The sequence below is a fragment of the Asterias rubens genome, chromosome 8, assembly GCF_902459465.1.
Source record: "Asterias rubens chromosome 8, eAstRub1.3, whole genome shotgun sequence".
Taxonomy (NCBI): Eukaryota; Metazoa; Echinodermata; class Asteroidea; order Forcipulatida; family Asteriidae; genus Asterias; species Asterias rubens.
In genome coordinates this window covers 19,706,268-19,730,166 of record NC_047069.1, presented here as the reverse complement: position 1 = coordinate 19,730,166, position 23,899 = coordinate 19,706,268, and the positions used below count along the sequence as shown (strand labels likewise).

The 23,899-nt window shown below is 37.4% G+C and overlaps 1 protein-coding gene across 3 annotated transcripts in view; it reads right to left on the bottom strand.

Annotated features, from left to right (window-relative positions):
* LOC117293622 (sorting nexin-25-like) overlaps positions 1–23,899 on the bottom strand; it is a 35,381-nt gene that overhangs the window by 10,555 nt on the left and 927 nt on the right. Inside the window, exons 2-14 of one of the 3 annotated variants that reach the window (XM_033775989.1) lie at positions 20,106–20,449; positions 18,746–18,821; positions 13,342–13,426; positions 12,655–12,712; positions 10,143–10,216; positions 9,090–9,262; positions 7,636–7,822; positions 6,513–6,657; positions 5,676–5,884; positions 5,108–5,147; positions 3,827–3,946; positions 3,094–3,279; positions 1,827–1,976 (exon numbers count right to left, since the gene is read on the bottom strand). In XM_033775989.1, coding sequence (XP_033631880.1) covers positions 1,827–1,976; positions 3,094–3,279; positions 3,827–3,946; positions 5,108–5,147; positions 5,676–5,884; positions 6,513–6,657; positions 7,636–7,822; positions 9,090–9,262; positions 10,143–10,216; positions 12,655–12,712; positions 13,342–13,426; positions 18,746–18,821; positions 20,106–20,342 — 1,740 coding nt within the window. In that variant the 5' untranslated portion in view covers positions 20,343–20,449. Of the gene's footprint in view, positions 1–1,826; positions 1,977–3,093; positions 3,280–3,826; positions 3,947–5,107; positions 5,148–5,675; positions 5,885–6,512; positions 6,658–7,635; positions 7,823–9,089; positions 9,263–10,142; positions 10,217–12,654; positions 12,713–13,341; positions 13,427–18,745; positions 18,822–20,105; positions 20,772–23,899 lie in introns of those variants that run through there. The other 2 variants (XM_033775990.1, XM_033775992.1) reach the window with 2 other exon arrangements.

Sequence of the window (23,899 nt, the reverse complement as noted above, 5' to 3'; positions counted from 1 at the left end):
AGGGAAACTGAATAGATAAGTTTTAATTAATTTTAAGTAACAGTCCCCTTCCTTTGAATCTGATGAGTGAGCGCTCTTGAAATTACTCAGAGCCTGTTGTTTACTTCTGAATTGCTCATCTACGTGATGTACATGTACCCTACCTTGAGTTTCAGTAACCTACCCTTGAGTTTAAGTACCCTTCCCTTGAGTTTCAGTACCCTACCCTTGAGTTTCAGTACCCTACCCTTGAGTTTCAGTACCCTACCCTTGAGTTTCAGTACCCTACCCTTGAGTTTCAGTACCCTTCCCTTGAGTTTCAGTACCCTACCCTTGAGTTTCAGTACCCTACCCTTGAGTTTCAGTACCCTACCCTTGAGTTTCAGTACCCTACCCTTGAGTTTCAGTACCCTACCCTTGAGTTTCAGTACCCTACCCTTGAGTTTCAGTACCCTTCCCTTGAGTTTCAGTACCCTACCCTTGAGTTTCAGTAACTTACCCTTGAGTTTCAGTACCCTATCCTTGAGTTTCAGTACCATATCCTTAAGTTTCAGTCACCTACCCTTGAGTTTCAGTACCCTTCCCTTGAGTTTCAGTACCCTACCCTTGAGTTTCAGTACCCTACCCTTGAGTTTCAGTAACCTACCCTTGAGTTTCAGTAACCTACCCTTGAGTTTCAGTAACCTACCCTTGAGTTTCAGTACCCTTCCCTTGAGTTTCAGTACCCTACCCTTGAGTTTCAGTAACCTACCCTTGAGTTTCAGTACCTATCCTTAAGTTTCAGTAACCTACCCTTGAGTTTCAGTACCCTTCCCTTGAGTTTCAGTACCCTACCCTTGAGTTTCAGTACCATTCCCTTGAGTTTCAGTACCCTACCCTTGAGTTTCAGTAACCTACCCTTGAGTTTCAGTACCTATCCTTAAGTTTCAGTAACCTACCCTTGAGTTTCAGTACCCTTCCCTTGAGTTTCAGTACCCTACCCTTGAGTTTCAGTACCCTACCCTTGAGTTTCAGTACCCTATCCTTAAGTTTCAGTAACCTACCCTTGAGTTTCAGTACCCTTCCCTTGAGTTTCAGTACCCTATCCTTAAGTTTCAGTCACCTACCCTTGAGTTTCAGTACCCTACCCTTGAGTTTAAGTACCCTTCCCTTGAGTTTCAGTACCCTACCCTTGAGTTTCAGTAACCTACCCTTGAGTTTCAGTACCCTATCCTTAAGTTTCAGTCACCTACCCTTGAGTTTCAGTACCAAACCCTTGAGTTTAAGTACCCTTCCCTTGAGTTTCAGTACCCTACCCTTGAGTTTCAGTAACCTACCCTTGAGTTTCAGTACCCTATCCTTAAGTTTCAGTAACCTACCCTTGAGTTTCAGTACCCTACCCTTGAGTTTCAGTACCCTACCCTTGAGTTTCAGTAACCTACCCTTGAGTTTCAGTACCCTTCCCTTGAGTTTCAGTAACCTACCCTTGAGTTTCAGTAACCTTCCCTTGAGTTTCAGTACCCTACCCTTGAGTTTCAGTACCCAATCGTTGTGTTTTAGTACTCTACCCTTGAGTCCGATAAGTGAGCGCTCTTGAGGTTACTCAGAGCCTGTTGTTTACTGCTGAGTCTCTCATCAACATGATGTACCCCACCCTTGAGTTTCAGTACCCTACCCTTGAGTTTCAGTACCCTACCCTTGAATACGATGAGTGAGCGTTCTTGAGGTTGCTCAGAGCCTGTTGTTTATTGCTGAGTCTCTCACCAACGTGATGTACACTTTACCCTTGAGGTTGAGTACCCTACCCTTGAGTTTCAGTACCCTACCCTTGAGTTTCAGGACCCTTCCCTTGAGTTTCAGTATCCTACCTTTGAGTCTGATGAGTGAGCGCTCTTGAGGTTACTCAGTGCCTGTTGTTTACTGCTGAGTCTCTCATCAACAAATTGAAGTTTACTCATGACGGACACTGTCTGCTCTTCAAAGCTGGTTTCATCCGTTGGCAGAACTTCAGGTTTGACCTGAGTAAATGGTATGAGGAAATCGAGTATAAATCTACACAAAAGTCTTTCATTCAATCAGCTGTGACTCTTGAAGAGATTTGATACCTTTTGTCAGTTTGTTGATTAAGTTTATAGCAATGACATGAATCCCTACTCACTGTGAATGAAGATGAATGTAATATAATTTAGTTTCAGCTTCAATAGTCATAAAGTTGTTGAGAAAAAAAAAGTGAAAATCAAAGAGTAATGTTTTTGAGAGAGTCGCGTAAGTCCATTGTACATGTACAATGTATATGCTAAATGTATATGCTATTTTGTGTGTGAAATTGTTTTACTTATTTCTTCAACACTACAGCATCTCGGCAAGTAACACTTTAAGGGAAGCTTTCTACCATCATTATCTTTACACCATGAACGTTTAATGTAAACCTGTGGACATTTGTGTTTTGTGTCGGACAAAAAGTAACTAAATGCTTTAAAGGTATCATACACATGTACAGGCTTAGGAAGGATAAATGATTTCTAGGAGCTTCTAGCAACAGTATCCTCAGAATCAAAGAAGTAAACCAAAAACCAGGACGTATCTTCACCTGACATCCTGAAGAAGAGAGAAGATTGTGTTTGTCATTGAGCACTTCTAACAAAGTCTCGCATGAATTCAAATAAAGTCTGAAATTTCTGATTCCAAAGTGACATCCAAACAGAGAGAAACAATGACACAGAGCTTAAATCACTAAAATAGATAGTTCACATCAGTAAACATGCACAAAGCACTCTCCAATGTACTTCCACAATACATCACAGAGTCTCCTAACCTCAATAAACCTGGCTGGAGTGGCCTCCGCTCCAGCCAGAATCTTACAATCCCTCATACTCACAAAAGGGCATGAGGGGACCGGTCCTTCTCAGTTGCTGGTCCCCGATGCTGGAACTCACTACCAAATCATATTTGCAACACCAACTCACTCCAGGCATTCAAGATTAAATTAAAAACACATTTGTTTTCTTCTCGTTCATAAACTTACTTTTTCGTAGCTTTCTTTTTACCAGCGCATTGTATCTTTGTAAAATGCGCTTTATAAGTCTTATCTATTATTATTATTATTATTATTATTATTATTATCATTGAGATTACCTTGGTATTAAAGCCTTTCTTTTCAAGGACCTCTGGGCTGAGGTCCTCCCTGGCCCCCTTGTCTCTCTGCTCACCAAGTGAAGACATGAGTTTAGTGTAGGTGTCACTGACTAAGAACGATGGATAGTATGTCTCATCAAGCTCTTGGTAGACCTGATGCTGAGCGCTGTAGAATGACTCTGGACCCTACAAGAAAGAGAGTGGACAAGTGCTTAGCATTAATAAGAAGGATACCAATCACAAACCGTACACGTGGAAGGGTAATTTGGCTGGTTTCCTTATTCTGGTAAGCATAGTTTTGTTGTTCTTATAAGAAGCTTCATGAAATTGGACCCAGAACTTCAGTCTGATATAGAGCCTCACACAAATTTCACAAAGCGCTTCACAAAAGAAAAGGGGTAAATTTTCAGAATAGATTTGAAAACTTTTTCATTTGGAGCAGTTCTGATGAAATGTGGCAAATTGTTCCTCAGTGTCAGTGAAGAATGTGAGAATGAGCGATGGCCATATGATCAAGTATGAGTGATGTACATGTATGCGCCTTTGAACAGGTTTGCCTGGAAGTGGAACAGTATAAATGAATTTGTATTATTATTATTATTATTATGTATTGAAAGAGTCAAGAAGTAGAACTTCATTTGGTAATCAAATCAAATTCTTTATCTTAAATATTTATATATTTTTGTATTATTGTTTATTATGTGAATACTCTTGTCAGAGATGAGTGACGGACCTTATCAGCAGCTAAGAAGTCCGCCATGCCTTTGACATGACCCTTGTCCACCTTGACTGCACTGGTTGTAGCTATGTAGGTCTGGTAGATCTCATTGGCATACATGTGCTGATCCTTGGCCTATAACAAAACGGATTACAAAACCAAAAGTCTTTAAACAATGTTGTTGACTCAAGCCGTTGTATTGAACTCGCATCAAACTCTACTCACCAAATTCATTGACTTTTGAATTGAATTGACTAGGGGAAAAAAGGTCTTGTGACTTGAATTGACTAGGGGAAAAAAGGTCTTGTGACTTGAATTGACTTGCGAAAAAATACTTGAGAGCTGAGAATTGACTTGAATAAATTTGAGTTTAAGTTAAAAAGTTTAAATTAAATGTGGCAAAATCAACGTCTTCAGCGACGATGCTGCTGTCGACATCCTAATGTTTTTGAGTGATTTTGTCATAATACTGGTCGTTAAAAATGTACAGGTATGCAGACACAGCTAGAGGTGCATGATTTATGGATTAAAGGCACTGGACACTATTGGTAATTGTCAAAATTTAGTCTTCACAGTTGGTGTATCTCAACATATGCATAAAATAACAAACTCAATCGGTCATCGAAGTTGCCAGATATTAATGAAAGGAAAAAACACCCTTGTCGCACCATGGTCACACGAAGGTGTGTGCTTTCAGATGTTTGATTTGAAACCTCAAATTCTAAATCTGAGGTCTCGAAATCAAATTCCTGGAAAATTACTTCTTTCTCCAAAACTACGTCACTTCAGAGGGAGCTGTTTCTCACAATGTTTCATTCTATCAACCTCTCCCCATTACTCTTAATCAAGAAAGGTTTTATGATAATAATTATTTTGAGTAACTACCAATAGTGTCCACTGCCTTTAACTAATCTTTTTACAGGTTTTTGGATGTATTTAAGTTTGTCACAACATCATGGGAGTGGGCTTATTTCAGGACTTCATGTAACTTGTGACTTGACTTGCCAAAATTTGACTTGTGACTTGACTTGACTTGAGCAAAAATGACTTGGTTACAACACTGTCAAAAAGATCAGCATGAGCCATTATTTTCACCCTAGCAGTGCCCTGTATTAAAGGTAGGGTCATCCTTTGGAATTCACAAAGGACACTGCTAGGGTTGAGAAAAGTCAGATGGTGACCTTCAAACAACTCTGTTTACAATTACAATTTGTAGCAGTAGTCAGAATATCAAACCAGTTTATATTTAAAAATGTACGATTTCAACAAAGTACGAGGCGGTGATTCTTGTCTCACCTTTTTACTAGCTCTCAGTCTATCAACTGCCACCCAGAAGCTGTCAAAATATAAAAATGCAAACAAAACGAATTGATTACTACACATTTTGCAAATGCTACAACTCCTCACCCAGGGGTGTGTCTGCGAGGGTAGAGGTTGATATTGTGTTTGACAGCAGCTCAGGGTTGTATACTCCCCAGGGAGCTGAGAAAGATTACAGGAATGTTATTGGCCCAATGACCAGGGCACTCATGAAAAGTAAGCGGCACATAAGGACTATTCATTAGTAATCTTATGACAGGACCAAAGTTTCACTCAAATGTTTTGAAAACATGCAAGACTTGCACAATCTATCATTTTTATTTTATTTTCATCTTAACAAACGGCTTTGAATGAAATACTATGATGGCTTTTAGCTCTTTTAATTTAATAAATTTATCATATTTTTTACATACATTAACCACATTTACCATATTTCTATGTATTTTTAAGCACAAGAGCAGAGGCAATTTCTACATATTGTTTTTTTTTTTACATAACAAGCAAAAAACTAAATCTAATCTAATCTTATTTCATCCAATCTTACTTGAGGAGGTCATCTTTGCCGTCCTTCTTGAGGAAGTTGGTGAGGTACGCCCTGGCCACCTTGTTGGATAGGATCTCATCGAGGGTGAGAACCCTCTGTGGTCTCAGATCGTCCAGTGGTTTGGAGTGTGCCGACCGGTTGTACACCTGGTACTCTGGCCCACCAAGAAGCGCAAGGCGTCTCTCGCACTGTACTTTGGCAACTTTGCACTGTAAAATGATAAGAATCAAGTGACCTCAGAGCTAGCCAAAACATCTCAAGGCTTGTGAATAATGCCAGATATATCTACCAAGCCAGACATAGGAGAATCTCCTATTCAATCAATCCTTCTTACAGTATTGAAAATGCATGTGCAATGTTGTTTTATTATTTGTTTTTACCCATACATGCCATACCCCAATGTGTGCAAAGCACTGTATACTCAGTACTTGCACAGGCATATTACTCGGGTGGGATTTAAACCCACAACCTTTGCCATTCTGCAGCAGATATAAATAGACCACTGATATTGCTTGGTGCGGGTAAAACCAAATTATATTCTTTATGCCGAATGCAAATTAAATGTTGCTCTGGTGTCTCTCTGACCTGGGCCCAAATTTCACAAAAAACTTGCTAAACACAGAGTTGTATTGCTTGGCAGAATCAGGATACCAGCCTAAATTACATTATAAGTTTGCACTGTTGTGGCTGGGTGCCCGACTCAATTATTGCTTAGCATTTATAATAATTTGTCAAGCAGTATTTTCTGCTTAACGGCTTCATGAAATTGGGCCTAGAGGAAGTCTTGACACTTTTTTAAAAAATGTTATCCAAAAGCTTTGAGAGTTATCGTCTTACCTGGTTGATGTACCTCTTGAGATTACGCACTCTGAGAAGGTTGGCCTTACCCCTGCTCTTGGCTGACTTATCGGCCTCCGGTCCTCGGGATTTCTTCAGATCTTGGATCATGGTGGCATGCATTATTTCAGTGATGATGTGATACCTGAAGAAGAGAAATTGACATCAGAACTGGAAAGAAGGTTCTCAGGCTTTCAATTTTTATCAATAGTTAGGATTGTGAAAAAGCTAACTGAACATTGTTTTCCCCGTTCAAATAACTGTAAAGGTGGTTCGGCTCCACCCTAAATACAAAATTTGTTGACACCCAGTACAACTAGACCAGCAACTGATTTCACGAAATGCTAGGATTAATCTCGAGTTAGGACGAGTAACCCCCCCTAACTTAGGATTGGTTCAATGCGTCCTACGTCTTCTGATACGGAACTTTACTCGTCCTAAGTCCTAAGATTAATCCTAAGTTAGGAAGAGTTTGGTGAAATCGACGGCTGGCCTGATCTATCAGCAATATGCTTCATGTTCCTCGAACTCGCCTGGCTAGTTACAGGGACAGGGCCTTTTCCTAACATAACACCATGACTCTGGAATTCACTTACTGAAGACCTAAGACAAATCACTCTCTTCCAGCAGAAACTTATTCTTAAACACACTTGCTTGGCTTGCTTTCCCAAAACATGTACTTGACCACTACTAGACCAGCTCCTTTGAATGATTTACAGGAAATAATGCCCTGCAATGAATGCATTATTGTTATTACTATTGGCGTGTCATGGCTAAGGGGTTGTAAGAGCACTGGATTCAAGCTCTGGTGTTTGATCAGCAGAGTGTGGGTTTGAATCCCAGTCATGACACTTGCTAAGCAAAATTGGGGAGGTAGTGCTTTCAGCTCTACCGACCAGGCTGATGATACCCAAGCCTACATCCGTATGGACTGTAGAAGGGGTAACCCTGTTTCAGACCTAGGAGTAAGTGGTAATGGCCTCTGGAAAAAAAAAATTGTAGCCCACACCTTGAAGTGGCCTTCAGGCCTTGTGTGTCTGGCAACTTGCATAACATTTTTTTAAATTGTTTTATTACCAACAAAAAGAAGGACAAACCGTCCTTAAAAAAAACCACTTCCTACCTTATTTGTTGTAATTCCTGTATTTCATTGCACAAGTTGATGAGTTTGATGAACTCTTCATAGGAGGCTGCATAGGCGTATTTCCGCTTGTGGTTCTCGGCCAGGATCTCTCGATGCTCAAGAAACGACACCAGCATACTGTTGATGAAGTACGGGTCACAGATCATGTCCACCGCAGGTTTCAGTACTGTACACAAACACATAAAAACGGAGTACTATGATGTTTTAATGCTACAAACAAAGTGTGGACCTGAGAGCAACTCAGTCCACATAATGTGGACTTAAAACACTACAAGGACTTACACACATCCACACAGTATTATTTACAGTGTTAGGATTTTACTTTAAGACACTGGACACTATTGGTAACAAAGACTAGTCTTCTCACTTGGTGTATCTCAACATATGCATAAAATAACAAACCTGTGAAAATTTGAGCTCAATTGGCAGTAGAAGTTGTGATAGAATAATGGGAGAAAAACGCCCTTGTTGCACAAGTTGTGTGCTTTTAGATGCTTGATTTTGAGACCTCAAATTCTTATTCTGAGGTCTCGAAATCAAATTCAAATAGTTTAGGGAGAAATTGCTTCTCTCTCAAAACCTGTGTAACTTCAGAGGGAGCTGTTTCTCACAATGTTTTATACTATCAACAGCTCTCCAATACTCATTACCAAGTATAGTTTTATGCTAATAATTATTTTGAGTAATTACCAATAGTGTCCAGTGTCTTTAATTGACAAAATAAAGGAGTGTAGGGCTACATTTGTAGTTTAGACCTAAGAACAAAAGAAGTCACCTCAATGTACATCTCACTTAGGGACTTAAAACACTACGTGGACTTACATACATCTCCATGTTATTTGTATTATTTACAGTGTTGACAAGTAGTATTTTCCCTGGCTACACGGCAGTTAACGGCTGTATGGCTTCTGACTGGCACCCCCGAACAAAGATATTGACAAAATAGGGACACCGCCAATATAGGGCTAAATAGCTCAGTTGGTAGAGCGCAGGCACGTTAATCCGGAGGTCGTTGGTTCGAATCCCACTCTAGTCAATTCTTTGTTCAACCCCCAAAATCATTTCAAAAATTTACCCAGTCAGTTTCCCTTGTGGTTTATATTGATAAGTAGTATTTTCCTTAACTGTTTCATCACAATATTACAAACAAGTAGACAAAGTGTTGGTTAGTTTTTGTTGTCCATGTATAAGATGAAACTGTGGCATTCCTTGATGAAAGCACCCACATGCAGTCAAAAATATGGTCAGTTAAAAATTATGGATCATACTTCCTGCGAATGCAAATGCAAAGCGAATTTGACGTCACTGTTTTCGCAGCGATATTCACAAGAGAGGTCATCTGCTGCAGATTATTTGTTGTGAATTTGTGACGTCAACATTTGCTTCCCATTCGAAGTATGAACCGGACTTATGTCTCCAGAACTTGTACAAACCTCCGCATGTGATGATTTCCCGCAACAAATGCCTGGCGGTGTCCGAGTTAGCGATGCCCGCTGGGAGCATGAGGACTAGCATGACCTCTGTTGTCTCTCGTAAGAATTCCCTCTCTGCCTCCTCACTGATCAGACAGGGATGAAGGAGGAAGGGCTTGGGGTTTGGGGCATCTCTAAGAAAGAGAAGAAAAAAACAGAAAGAGAAAGAACAGAATGAAATTTCACTTTCAAAAATTTGAAGCTTTCTGACAACATGTGACCAGAAGTCGATTTCACGAAACTCTACGAGTTATCCTATCGCGAGTTAGCACCAGTAACTCATCCAAACTTAGGAAGGGTTCGATGCATCCTAACATCTTGGATACTGAACTTAACTCATTATGAGTCCTAAGATTAATCCTAAGTTAGGAAGAGTTTGGTGAAATCGACAGCCGTACCAACATTCCAATTATCAAAATGTCAACAATAAATGTGATCGCATGATGTCATTTGAGTAGGTCTCCCTCAACGTCAAAAGAATGTTGCTCATTAGCCCATGCTGAATGTCATGTGCATTTCCTTATCGTTTCATCATCACCTCTAAGATTGAGATATAGGGTGTCGTGGCCACGCGGATAAGAGCACCGAATTCAAGCTCTGGTGATTCTGTTCAGCAGAGTGTGGGTTCGAATCCCGGGCGTGACACTTGCGTCCCTGAGCAAGACACTTCACTATAATTGCTTCTCTCCACCCAGGGGTAAATTCTTGTGATTGATTTAGCCGAGTAGCGCATTTGTTGCACAAGGCTGTTTACTCTCCAGGAAGCTGAGACGGTTTAAGGAATTATTTAAGGCCCAGTGACCAGGGGTAATAATTTTGGAGCGCCATGAACGTCACTGCGTGATGGACCTGAGCGTGATATAAGAAGCCATTAGTGTTATTATTATTATTATTATTATTATTATTATTGAATGCTGTCAACTAGGTGTAGAATTATGGAAAACAACTCTGGCAGCCAGGTATATTTTTTGGCAAGAAGTTTAAAAAGCAACATGAAAGGAAACCACCACTTACTTCACAGTGGTGTCTCTCAGCTCAGCAAAATGGTCACATAATTTATAAACAATATCGCTGGTGAAGAATCGCACCTGGAGAGAAGAATTGAATCAAAATAAAATTTAATTTATCAATAAAACTGGACTAGTGTATATTTATTCTGGGCCTAATTTAATAGCGGTGTTTAAGCACAGAAAGCGGCTAAGCACAACAGCATTTAAATCAGCGTTTTTCTGAGCTCAGAGATGCCAAACTAGTATGAGGTATCGTAAAACCAAAATAACTGGTTTATTTCAGGTGGAGAGTCAGTAAAATGTAAAAAATCAGCAGTCCTGATATTGTTCTTACCGTGTTCTTCTGTCTTATATTGTTCTTATTATAATTCCCCTTACTAAAGAATTTCTCTTTGGATTCCAAGTTGAACAAAGACAAGCTGTGAGGGATTCATTGTTCCATTAGTCCCAGAAGGGCACCCTATAAGCACACACACAAGTGTGTAATGGCCTTATAGACCCTCCTTTGTTCAACTCTTTGTACTGCCATGACTGCTGACAAATGTGGACCCCATTGTTTTCCTTAGCAAGAGCAATCAAAGTAATTCACCATCGGCTCAGAACTACAAGGTCATTGGTGACATTTGTTCAGAGTCATTAATTTGCTTTTGCATATTTTGGAGCTCCGGTACATGTAAATGATGGTTTGTTTTTTTATCAAGAGTGTACTTGTTTGAAAGAAAGAAACATTTATTTCAAAGTAACACATTCATTTGTTGATCTTTATTTGTTTTAAATTGATAAGCATTTTTTATGAATGACATTTTGATCATTGTGACCATGACATTTTGAAATTACTGATCTGTAGAAATCATTCATCATATAATTTTGGCAAAGTGCAGGCCTGATACTTCACAGAGGCAACGAAGGCGATTGCCTCCATGCCCCCTGGTCATTGCCTTGGTGCCCTTGAAATGCTCCAGTAGAATATTACAGTTTCCTCATTAGGTGCCCCTTTCACCTTACCAAGGAGAAGATGCCTTTGTGCCCTTGCCGTTTTAGAAACGCAGCATACAGGGCTGATAGTGAGTCTAATTCGAGCATTCTCAGATGCCAGACATTGTGGGTCCCAAAAAACCTGACGTGTCAAACGGGTGAAGGTCGGAGTATATATTTGGAAGGTACAACAATGGACGATCAACATCGGTGAAGGTGAAGGCCACCAGAATAAAAGAGAACCACATGTAGTGTTTATGAAACCTGTGGATTCAATGAACTGTGAAATACCCGCGAAAGAAATCTTTGGAAGTTCTTTGTCCTTACTCTATGTTTTAACCAGGAAGAATTCATGTAAACGTTACTGGAGCGAAAATTTGAAAAATGTGAAAAACTGCATTTTTTAGGGAGCTCAAATGATGCCAAACTAGAGAAGTATGAGGTTTCGTAAAAAGAAAAATGGAACTAATTTATTCCATGTGAGCATTCAGTATTAACTCCCCTTAGAATTGGAAGTTGACAAATTTTCATCAGTTTCAACTTCGGAATGTGGAAATTCTTGACAAAAAGGTGGCACACCTGGGTTTTCTCTTATTCTCTACCTGGAACCTCCTAGGTGTAACAACATCAGGAGGTTTACAGACTCTGTACACGTACATCACCAGAAACACAAAACTACACGTTTGGACACAATGTGGACTACTGCTTTCTCCCTTAAAGCCATTGGACACTCTCGTTAAACAGTATTGGTCATCGTAGTCGGGAGAAAATAACGGGAAAACCCACCCTTGTTTCCGCACGTTTCGCCGTGTCATGTAATTCTCGTTAGCGCGAACTAAAATGTTTTAATGTTTTCTCAAAAAGTAAAGCATTTCATGGAGTAATATTTTAAGAAAAGTCTTTCAACATTACCTTCTGTAAACGCTGTGAGTTATTTGTAAATCTTTGAACTTAAACAAAAAATCTGTTCCGAAAGTGTCCAATGGCTTTAAGTGTTTGCTTTACTTTTTTAGGAAAAATATTTCATTTTAAATGAGACTTTGAGAAATCTTATAAACAGGAAAAATCCTGAGAAATCGCATTCTTGAATGTTCGTAACCCACAGTAACCCATTCCAACTGCACAATAACTGGCTCCACTGCTTACCAGGACCCAATTTCATACAGCTGCTAAGCACAAAAATTTGCTAAGCATAAAATTTCTTCATTTATAAAGACAGGATTACAAACCAAATTTCAAGGTGATTTTCAGGATTAAGCAAACAACAGCTGAATACTTGTAACAAGTAATGTGCAACAAATAGAAATTTGGTTGGTTATCCTGTTTTTATCAAGGAAGCAATTTCATGCTTAGCAAATTTGTGTGCTAAGAAGCTCTATGAAATTGGGCACAGAAGCCTTTAGGAGCTTAGCAGCATTGAGCTAGTTCTTCTTTGATGATTTGGATATATTTAAATAAAAAACATTATAAAAAAATAATAAAAAATAAAAATAAAAAAGGAACACTTTAACAAAGTGACTGTGGCAAACATTTATACTTGCCTTGTCGATGTTCTTCAGCCTCTTTAACAGATTTTCTAAAAACTCCCACATGTCCTCTCTGTGAAAGGTGTTTAACAAAATCAAAACAGTTTGATTTAAATGATAACGATTAATAATAATGAAAATCATCTGAGATTTCTATTGCAATATTTCCATCAACTAAGCATTACAACAAGAAGTATTAGAAACATCAGAGAAAAAGTACCGACAAATTTCATTACTACTAAAAGGTCTTCATACATATCATGTAAAAGCAGAATTACATAAAAGCACAAAGAGAAAAATTGTCATCACTTTACACTTAACAATAGCAATGGATTGAGAGTAAGACAATTACATCTGGGACAATGAACTTTATCTTAATTTTACCATTGTTTCATAGACAAATGAAAAATATACAAGAAAATTCAAAAAACCATTTCCAATAATTTACTGAAGAATTTCAGTAAATAATGTTATGTATTGAACAAATTCGATATTGCCTCTTTTTTTTGTTAAAAAAAAAACTCTTTGTTTTTGTATATTTGTGATGAAAATATTCTGTTTACAAGTGATCATACCGGCTATATAACTCTGACTTAACAACAAGCTGTAAGTTTGTTATACAAATAAATATTGATTTTTAGGTACTGACCATTCCTGAGAACAAAATGGTTTTTCCTAATCAAGAAAACAGTTATTACTTACTCTAATGCTGACGTGAACACGTCTGTGTCTTGCCCAAGTTGAGTGTACCAACTCATTACAAAGTCTTTCATGATTAAATCAAAAACTGTCACAAGGAAACACAAAACAAAAAATGTTAGTTTCATCAGAAAACTCAGCAGCATTATACAACGACAAAAGTTTAAAGGCAGTGAACACTATTGGTAATTACTCAAAATAATTATTAGCATAAAACCTCACAGGGTAACGAGTAATGGGGAGAGGTTGATAGTATAAAACATTGTGAGAAACGGCTCCCTCTGAAAGAAAGTAGTTTTCCACAAATTTGATTCCCAGACCTCAGATTTAGAATTTGAGGACTCAAAATCAAGCATCTGAAAGCACACATTTTAGTGTGACAAGGGTGTTTTTTCTTTCATTATTATCTCGCAACTTTGAACAACCGATTGAGCTCAAATTTTCACAGGTTTGTTATTTTATGCATATATATGTTGAGAGACACCAAGTGAGAAGATAGTCTTTGACAATTATCAATATTGTCCAGTGTCTTTCATAATGATTGATTGAGAATCATGGAGCATAAACTTTGCAACAAGTAGAAACAACACTGTACCTAATGATCTATTACTCACAATACAAGAATGTAGTACCAATAACCACAACAAGGGAAACTGACTGGGTAAAATTCAATTAATTTAGGGTTAACAAATTGACTAGAGCAGGATTTAATCCTGCGGTCTCCGGATTAATGAGCCAGCACTCTAGATGTTACATAAAATTAAAACAAAATTCTTTTAAATGGCATAAAAACACAACTAAAGTCTTATAATTCTTAATACAAATCATCAGGGCTCAAATATTGGGGCCAAAAGACCTCAGGGTTCTAATCCAGATCAAAAGGAGTTTTACGAGCAGTAGGAAAAAATCTAATCGTTTTTGTCTTAATAATTATAATAAAATAATAAACAGCTTTTTTATAGCGCCCTTAACCCCAAAAGGGTCCCAAGGCGCTTCACAGAGGTTTTAAAAATATTAAGCAAATACAGACCAAGTTATGGAAAACCAATTTGAGATAAAAACAAATAAAAAACAATTTTCTCTTTTTGTCTTACGTGTAAGTGTTCTTCAATACTCAACAGAATTGACAAATATATATCAGACTAATAGGCAACAAGTAATTTTTCACAAAGATATTTCACAATGAGGCACTGTAGCCTGGTATTATTCATTCAAAATTTCAAGACTACCTGACTTATGCAGTTATGAGTTTACATGTACATGTACTTCTCCAGATGTCATAACCTCTCTTTTTGACAATAGATTATTTACCAGTCTAATTTTGGACCAATTTATTTGTTGAACAAACAAAATATAATGAAAAAATACATTATAAGCCGGTGTCACAGCATTTTTCAACTTACACAAAACGAGGGAAGAATTTTATGCAAAGGCTTGCTGCTATTTATACATAATTATGACTTGAACACAAAAAGGAAACATGTGACACAATGAAGGTTTCCTTGAAACTCAAGATGGTCACCAGAGTTTTCAAATGATGCATAACTGCGATGACTCAGCCCTCTTTGGAACTTCTCGAAAGTCCTTCAAGACTAAAAGGGGAATTTCTAATCATAGCTGATAAAATGTCAACTTATTTACAAAAAGTGTAACCGTGTGAATTCCAGGGTATTTTCTTGGCAGTCAAGAAACTGCTTAGGAATTTGTTTTTGTGGCATTGCAACGTGAGGTATCAATGTTTATATTTGGTTTGGGTTATTGTATGGTGAGGCACTATTTCTACGGGTATACTATCATTGTATATTTAGTTTACAGTAACAGCTACCATGTATCTACTTGCTGTGTAGATTATATTCTTTGGAGAGCTTGTTTGCTAACCATGAGCTTCTGCCGCGGAGATTTTTCAGAAATCCGGGAGACTTCTTGAACTGCCAAAGAGTAGTTTTTGGGAATTAAAGGGGTAATTACTCAAAACAAATATTAACTTAAAAACTGACTTGGTAATGAGCATTGGAGAGCTGTCGATAGTATAAAACATTGTGAGAAACGGCTCCCTCTGAAGTAGCATAGAATTTGAGAAAGAGGTAATTTATCACTAAAATAATAGAAGTCTTTTATTTCTATCTGAAAGCAAACAAATTTGTCCAACAAGGGTGTTTTTTCTCTCATCATTTTCTCGCAAATTCTTTAAATTGAAGCGACCCCAACGGAGCAACAGACTCTCATTGTTGTTTTATACAATAGGAATTTTAATAATAATAATAATAATAACAACCGCATTTCTATAGCGCCTAACACCTCCAAAAGAAAGTCTCTAAGCGCTCAGAGAAAACAAAAGAATAAATATGTATTATGATGATTTGAATAGATATGTTTTGAGAAGAGTCTTGAAACTTGAGATCATGGTGGCTTTTATCCTTGATGATGTCTACATAAGAGATACAATTCAGTTCAAGGTTACCAACCACTGAACTCGGGAGAGTTGAGTAGCCAAACGTCACATCTTCCATTGTGTAAACTGTAAGCCATAGATCTCTTGGATATAAGAAACCCTTCGAGGAAGGACACTAGTCCAGGGAACTGTTTTGTCACAGCTCAGTGATGTATACACAACCTTGGCAAACCCCTAAACTTATGAATAATGCAAAAGTCTTGTTTGAGTAGTGGCTTTACGACAACATCTTTCCCTCACCCCCTGAACTTTGGATTCATGGGTGAACTTTCATAACAGAGATTATCTCTGATGCATTAGAAACTTTTTTGCCTTTATTATTTAAGATGTTTTTTCTCAGGTTGTTTACATCTTTCTGGTTAGTTTTTGTCCTTATACTCTATGGTTATGAAGTTTAATTATTTGGTTCATTTTCCCGTTGTTCTTGTTGGTATTGTTTTGCTTTTCTTGCCTTTGCTTAATTTTAATATACTTCCTAAATTTTAAGCCTAAACATTTTTTTTTAAGTAGTTGTACATATCTGTTTATTCATTCAGATTTTTAGAATTTCATTTTTAATTGTTATTGTCTATTTTCATATTTAATGTTTCTTTGTTTTTGTCATTCTCGGAGACTAAATTGTTAGTGAAAGGGTAACCCTGATAAAGGATTTAGAAATATATAAAAAATTATGTAAATAAATTTTAGAGATGATTGCATGTTTTTTCATTCTTCCAAGGGTTTCATAAAAGCAACGGCGCCTCATTGACCTTTTGTTGAGCTCAAGAATTATTTTATTTTTAGAAGTAGCTTATCTTAGTTGTAATTAAGTAAACAGGGTTCTCCCGTTTCCTCCTGATAACTTTGATGTAAGATGTTTGTCATTGTTATTCAAAAATCACTAAAATAGAATCGATAATAATAAAATAATTTTTTGGCACAATCATTTTATCAGATCCTTGGTGTGTTTCCCAACCATGGATAAAAAACTTACCTCTCTCCCTAAATCTACATTTCTACGAAGGGGTCATTTCTAACAATGTTTTTACATAAACAGCTTTCCAATGCTCTTTGTATGGTCATTAATTTGTTCAAGTAGTTAGTGAAGGTGTGCCCTCCCTTTCACAATAAATGTACTGGGTTCTGTTAAAGACACTGGACACTATTGGTAACTGTCGAAGACCAGTCTTCTAATTTGGTGTATCTCATTATATGCATAAAATAACCAATCTGTGAAAATTTGGGCTTAATTGGTCGTCAAAGTTGCAAGATAATAATGAAAGAAAAAAACACGAAGTTGTGTGCTTTCAGATGCTTGATTTCGAGACCTCAAAATCTAATTCTGAGGTCTCGAAATCAAATTTGTGGAAAATTACTTCTTTCTCAAAAACAATGCAACTTCAGAGGGAGCAGCTTCTCACAATGTTTTATACTATACTATCAACAACTCCCCATTACTCGTTATCCACTAAAAAGTTTTATGCTAATAATTATTCTGAGTAATTACCAATAGTTTCCACTGCCTTTAAAGGGTACTTTTTGTAGGACACAAAACACAATGTCCACAGATTTACATTAAACTCACACAGTTTGAAAATAATGATGGTAGAAAGCGTCCTTTAGAATATTACCTGCTGAGGTGCTGTAGTTTTTTAAAAATGACTAAAGACAAAAGTTATTTTAGCACGTAAAACGTATTTTTTGTTATTTGTTTTACTAATTTCCCAAAAACTACAGCACTTCAGCTAGTAATATTTTTAGGTAAGCTTTCTACTATCATTATCTTAAACCTTTCTAAGTTTTTTAACACTACACAATGTCAATCTGTGGACATTGTGTAGTGTTAAAAAAAGTACCCAAATCCTTTAAGTGCGTTAGACAGCACATGGGACCTACTTCAACTGTACGTCCCTTCTGAGGGACAAAGCAATCATGGCAAATTTCCTTGGCCATGAAAGGACACAAGTGTCAATGACACTTGTTATGACCAGGAAAAGTTATACCACACTCTCACAAAACCACAACTTGAGTCGAGTGCACTTCTAAACCCCCCCCCCCTCGCCCTTGACATTGTATAATTATCTGACGCACAATCAATAGCAGACAAACCTTCTCAAGTAAGTATTCAGAATTTTTTTCTGAACTAAAGGCAAGTTATGATTCAAAAATTTTGGTTCTGCCAGATTACTCAAGACAAACAAAAATAAACACTAACAACATTTCGATGCATTTCGAGACATAAACAATATGGTCTCAAGACCGAGACCTCAGTTGAGACCTCCAACACTGTTTTTGGTGCCTTTAATTTGTTAACTTTGTATAGTTTCCTGTAAGGGCTGTGGTACCCAGTGTAAGAGCACTCTATAAATGTCCCTTATTATCATTGATATTACTATTACTATTATTTTTATTAAGCCTGAATACCTTATCAGTGAGTAGCAACAGTAAAGGAAATCCTTGAAACATTAGGAACAACAAGGAAGTACAAACCCAATAAAAAGACAAATTTGACATTATGGGCATTTAGGTTCAAATTTATTTGAGTGCCTGTGAAAACTCTGTCACTCAACAAGCAATTGTGATAAAACGAAACAGAAGACGTCAGCGTGGTCAAGTGATTAGACTGCAGGCCTTGCAATCACAAGGTCATGGGTTCGAATCCGGGCTAGCTAACTGTTGATTTCACAATGACTAGGGCCTCACAGCGGGGGGGTTGTTCGTAAAACCTTGACTAATCTGCACTAGTCCACCTTTTTTTTAAACTAGTGAAGCCAAATTCTGGGGTCAAATTGACCCTCGTGGACTGGATGTTTGCAGTGTAACGGAGGGTTATTTTAGCACTTTTGGATTAAGGGTTAATTTAACTCCTCAACTGGACGTACCCCTAGTAACGGCTGATGGAGTGTCAAGCAAACCCCAGGGGTAAACAACAATTTTTTATACTAATTGTTTACAAAACAAATTGTTGTTTCTTACCTTCCTTGATTGCCTTGTCCATATTCCTCGAGACAACTAAGCCTCTTGGTCGACGGTGCTTTCGAGATAATACTTCCTGTTTAATTAAAATGCGGACACATTTGATTAGTTCTCCATGACAACAAGCCTGGAATTACATGTCTTGGCCTTGGTGCCCCTTCAAAAGTTTTCCATCGACATTGAGATCTTCTAATGGAAGTGTCCTTTGCAAAATGAAGTTGCCTTGCCCTCTCAAAAACAAAATTCCAGGCTTGGCGATCAAACTTCATAGGTACTGGGCCCAATTTCATAGAGCTGCTTAAGCAAAAAATTCTGTTTTTAAAAGCAAATTAATCCATGCTTAGTAAAATCAGAATACCGGCCAAGACTTCACTCAATTGTTATGCTAAGTAAAAAATAGCTCAATACCAGTCACAAGCAATGTATATGGCATGACATTTTAGCCAGTAACATGTGTAAAATAAGCAAGCTATTTTCGTTCTTAAGCAACAAAATTTTTTGCTTAAAGGAACATGTTGCCTTGGATCGGACGAGTTGGTCTATGAAAGCATTTGAAACCAATTGTTATGAAATACATGGTTGGAAAGATGTTATAAAAGTAGAACATAATGATCCACACAAGTATCACTCAAAACTGCACAGTTTTCATTTTACGTCGCGAACTAACACGGTCGGCCATTTATGGGAGTCAAATGGCCGACCGTGATAGTCAACGAGGTAAAACGAAAACCACACAACTTCAAGGAATATTTGTGTAGATCATTGTATTCTACTTTTACAACATCTTTCTAACCATATCGATTTTATAACAAACGGTTACAGAACGCTTTTCAAAGACCAACTCGACCGATCCAAGGCAACGTGATCCTTTAAGCAGCTCTATGAAATTGACCCCTGCTGGTTACTGCTTACTAGCTATAAAAAAAACACAGCTGGAATTATAAACAAAGGAAGTTCACATTGAGATTCATCTTCAATGGTTCAATAACAATGTTATTCAAACTTCATAAAGAGACTTAATTTCTAAAAAGACCACAAAAATGTTCATAAAACTTGAAGTAGTAAAATACAGAAGATTTCCACTTTGCAGCTATAAAACACAATTTAGGTTTTCACCGCAATGAACATTTGAAGTAAAAAATTTAAAGATCGAACATGTTGGGACTAACTGTTCACAAATTCCTCAATGAATTTAAAAAAGAAAAGTTTCTGTATCTTACAACACTTTTTCATTTGTATTTACCTAATAGCGACATAAATTATTCCCTTTTTGTAAAAATGAGTGAAAAATAGGATATGGAAAGTTTTCTGAATTAAATAACAGTTTTATTTCAATTTTATTAACAGAATCCAATCTCACCATGACTTTCATGACCAGCACATTAGCAGCGGGCGATGGATTCGCAATCATCGACTGCTTCCTCTTCTTACCGGAGAACATCACCATGACGAACCCCAGTATGAAGCCCACCATGGTGACCCCTAGGTACACCAGCACCGAGGTCATGTTGGTGAGATGAACCAATCCAAACTGGTAGGACACAGCCAGGATGGCCACCAGTCCTGCTCCCATGCTGTACATGTTGATGTAACCCATAGTGAGGCTTGGAGGTATGGCTTCACTTCAATCAGATGCCCAAGGTTGAAGCCCTCTTACTAAGCATCCATTGTGAAGTACTGGTTACTTGCTATACAAAAAAACAGCTGGAATTTAAAAACGAGGGAAGTTCACATGGAAATTCATACTCAGTGGTTCAATGACAACGTGTCCAGGAATCACTTCTCCACACAGTGCACACACCAGTAAATATCTGTGCCGAATCACCGACTTTGAATAAAGCTCGTCTGCTTGCTTAGATTTCTCTGTGTGTGTTTATGAAGTCTGTAATGTTATGGCTCACTACACACACTGCAAATCACACTGCATACATTGTTGACATTTGAGATTTCCTGCAGAGCAAAGTTTCAGGGAATCTTGTTTTAGTATACACCAGCAAAATGACAAAGGAGGAAAGTTACTGATGATACAAATGCAATCCATGAAGGTTATGCAAAGAACCAAAAAGTAAAATCCTCACGGGTCGCAGCAGTACCAGAAGGTCTGGGGTCAATGCAATGAAAACAATTAACCTTTTCAGCCAGTTAGCTTGTCATTTCACTAGTTGTAGTCCGCCAGCTTTTTCACTAATCCAGCTTTCCAACACTAAATTTGACTGGTCCTCGGGTGTTTTGAATAATTTTTGAAAAAAAACTGTCAAAGCTATTTGTCAGTATTGTTGCAGAGTAGACTACGAGCTTCAAAGAACTATTCCTGAATGTTCTACTTTAAGGAGAAAATAATTATGACAAAAAGAAATCCAGCTGGACTACTTTTAGTCAAGCAATGGGGGCTTGGTCATAGCTTCACAGCAGCATAGTGAGATCATAGATCTATGGTGGTGAGAAATTATATAAGCTAATAATATCTCACTATGTTGCAGTGATGTTTTGAATGACTAACCTGCTCAAGTCATGGTAAGACATCTGCTTTTATAGCAATACAAAAGTCATGGGTTCGAATATCACCCGAAAGATTTGCCTGTGAATTTGAGAAAGGGTGTAAGGTTAAAACAAAATTAAAGGAACACGTTGCCTTGGATTGGTCAAGTTGGTCTTCGAAAAGCGTTTGTAACCGTTTGTTATAAAATGCACTGGTTAGAAAGATGTTTTAAAAGTACAATGATCCACACAAATTTGCCTCGAAATTGCGTGGTTTTCCTTTTACTTTGCGAACTAACACGGTCGGCCAGTTATGGGAGTCAACCATAAATGGCCGACCGTGTTAGTCGACGAGATAAAAGGAAATCCACGCAATATCGAGTGATACTTCGTGTGGATCATGATATTCTACTTTTAAATTATCTATCAAACCAATATGCATTTTATAACAAACGGTTAAACACGCTTATCAAAGACCAACTCGACCGATCCTAGGCAACCTGTTCCTTTAAATTCTTCATCCCGATGCAAAAACTAACAACCTGCTCTAGTCATCAGCAGTCTCCACAAATATACTCTGTGGGCAGTTGAGACAGTTCTTACAATACCAATAAAATAATAAAAAGCAGTTACATGTATATCCCGCAAAAATCTGCCTATAAAGATGCTCTTTTTACAGCTTAAAATAAGTTGAACAGGCAGCCAATAAAAATATACAAAACAACTATTAAGTGTAAGCACAGGAACATTCAGTATAGCTAAAGAAGACCCCAAACCAATTTGATACCTCACCATGCAATGCCTAAAATCACTTTTTTATAATCAATATGAATCATTTGGTTAGATTCAGCAAGTTGCAAGCGACTTTTAAAGGCAGAGTTTGCAATAAGTGGAACCACAAGGTCTCCACCACTTGGACAATTTTTTACAATTCAATCAACTTGTTGAAAGCAATTATGCATGAAAAGGAAATTCAGTGATCCGCCCATTGGAAAGCACCATGAGCACCCATGCAAACTGTTTTTGCACTTTTATTCAGTGGAGGTTTCAACACAAAATACTTACAAAATAAAATGAACAGGGTTCTTTCATCTGTAAAGGTGAATGTGTCTCGATATAGCCCAACCATCTGTTCCCTGTAAGTTGGTGCTCAACTAGTTGGGCAACCTCAACTAAAAATGAAGGCCGATTTTATAGTTGGGGTAGATTTTACAGTTTAACAGTGATGAAGCATGTAACCAGTAGTACAGAAAATTCAGAGTCTTATAAATGTTCTGATTAAAATATAAAAAAAAAATTTAAAATTGTCAATAATTTGTACATGTTTAATATTAAAAGTATAGATAAAAAGTAAGCCAATATAATTTCATACACGTGAAGGCCCTATACGCCTTTCTTAATATTTATGCATGAGGTACGTCACAACGCTAATCCAAAACGAGCAATGGGCGCAGACACTGCAAGTGATGGGGAGCGTGCGCCCATAGCCTCATTTTGGGTACGAATTATGACGTCATGCATAAATATTAAGAGAGGCGTATGCTGTACTCTCTTGATGGTTTATATAACTTTTTTTTTTTTTTTTTTTTTTTTTTAATAAAAACTAAAACTCAGCATGTTTTCAACCACTGCACATCTCGGCATCTAAATTTTAGATAAAATCATGGGGGTATTCTGTGATTCCTCCTTTTGTGATTTAGTCTAGACTGTGCCCTCCATGATTAAAGACACTAGATACTATTGGTAATTGTCAAAGACCAGTATTCTCACTTAGTGCATCTCAACATACGCACAAAATAACAAACTAGTTGCGAGATAATAAAGGAAGACAAAAACAGCGTTGTCACACGAAGTTGTGTAGGTACTTTCAGAAGCTTGATTTCGGTACCTCAAAATCTAATTCTGAAGTCTTGAAATCCAATTCAAATATTTTAGTGGAAAATAACTTCTTTCTCGAAAACTACGTTAAGTCAGAGGGAGCCGTTTCTCAAAATCTCCATTGCCTGTTACCAAGTAAGTTGTTATGCTAACAACTATTTTGAGTTATTACCAATAGTGTCCAGTGCTTTAATAAAGCAGTGAAAGGTGAATTGATCAGTAGGCTAACGTCTATTCTTTAAACTCTTCTGTAAATCTTTATAAGATGATCATAACTGGAGGGTCTTTGCAAAAGAATAATTACAGCGCCTTCATACTTTAGGGGGAGGGGGATGCAATAATATTTACACTAGAGGGCGCTATTTTTCTAACCCTGGTTGCCAAGCTGTGTAACTTATAAAAGTGTATTCTGGAGTTTTATTCTTGTGAAGTAACTATCTACTCATTTCACAAGCTAAAAAATAAACGACCATGGGCATTCGCAAATCTTTCACATGCAATAACCAACTATCATGGTTAAAATGTACAAAACTTCTCAAACTCACAAAGAACAAAATTTTGCCTCAAAGAGAGTGCAATAATCAAGCAACTGCTCACTTGCAGAAACAATCATAGTCTAAGATGTATTTTGTATTTTGACTATTTTACAAAAACAGAGGCAATGACAACCAAACCAATGAATCTTTTTCAATTTTCGATTTGTCCAAGTAAGTTTTATATTAAAAAAAAAAAAAATGCACAAAACACCTGTGACTGTATAACATTCAAGGTTAAATGAAAACAATTAAATGCAATGTT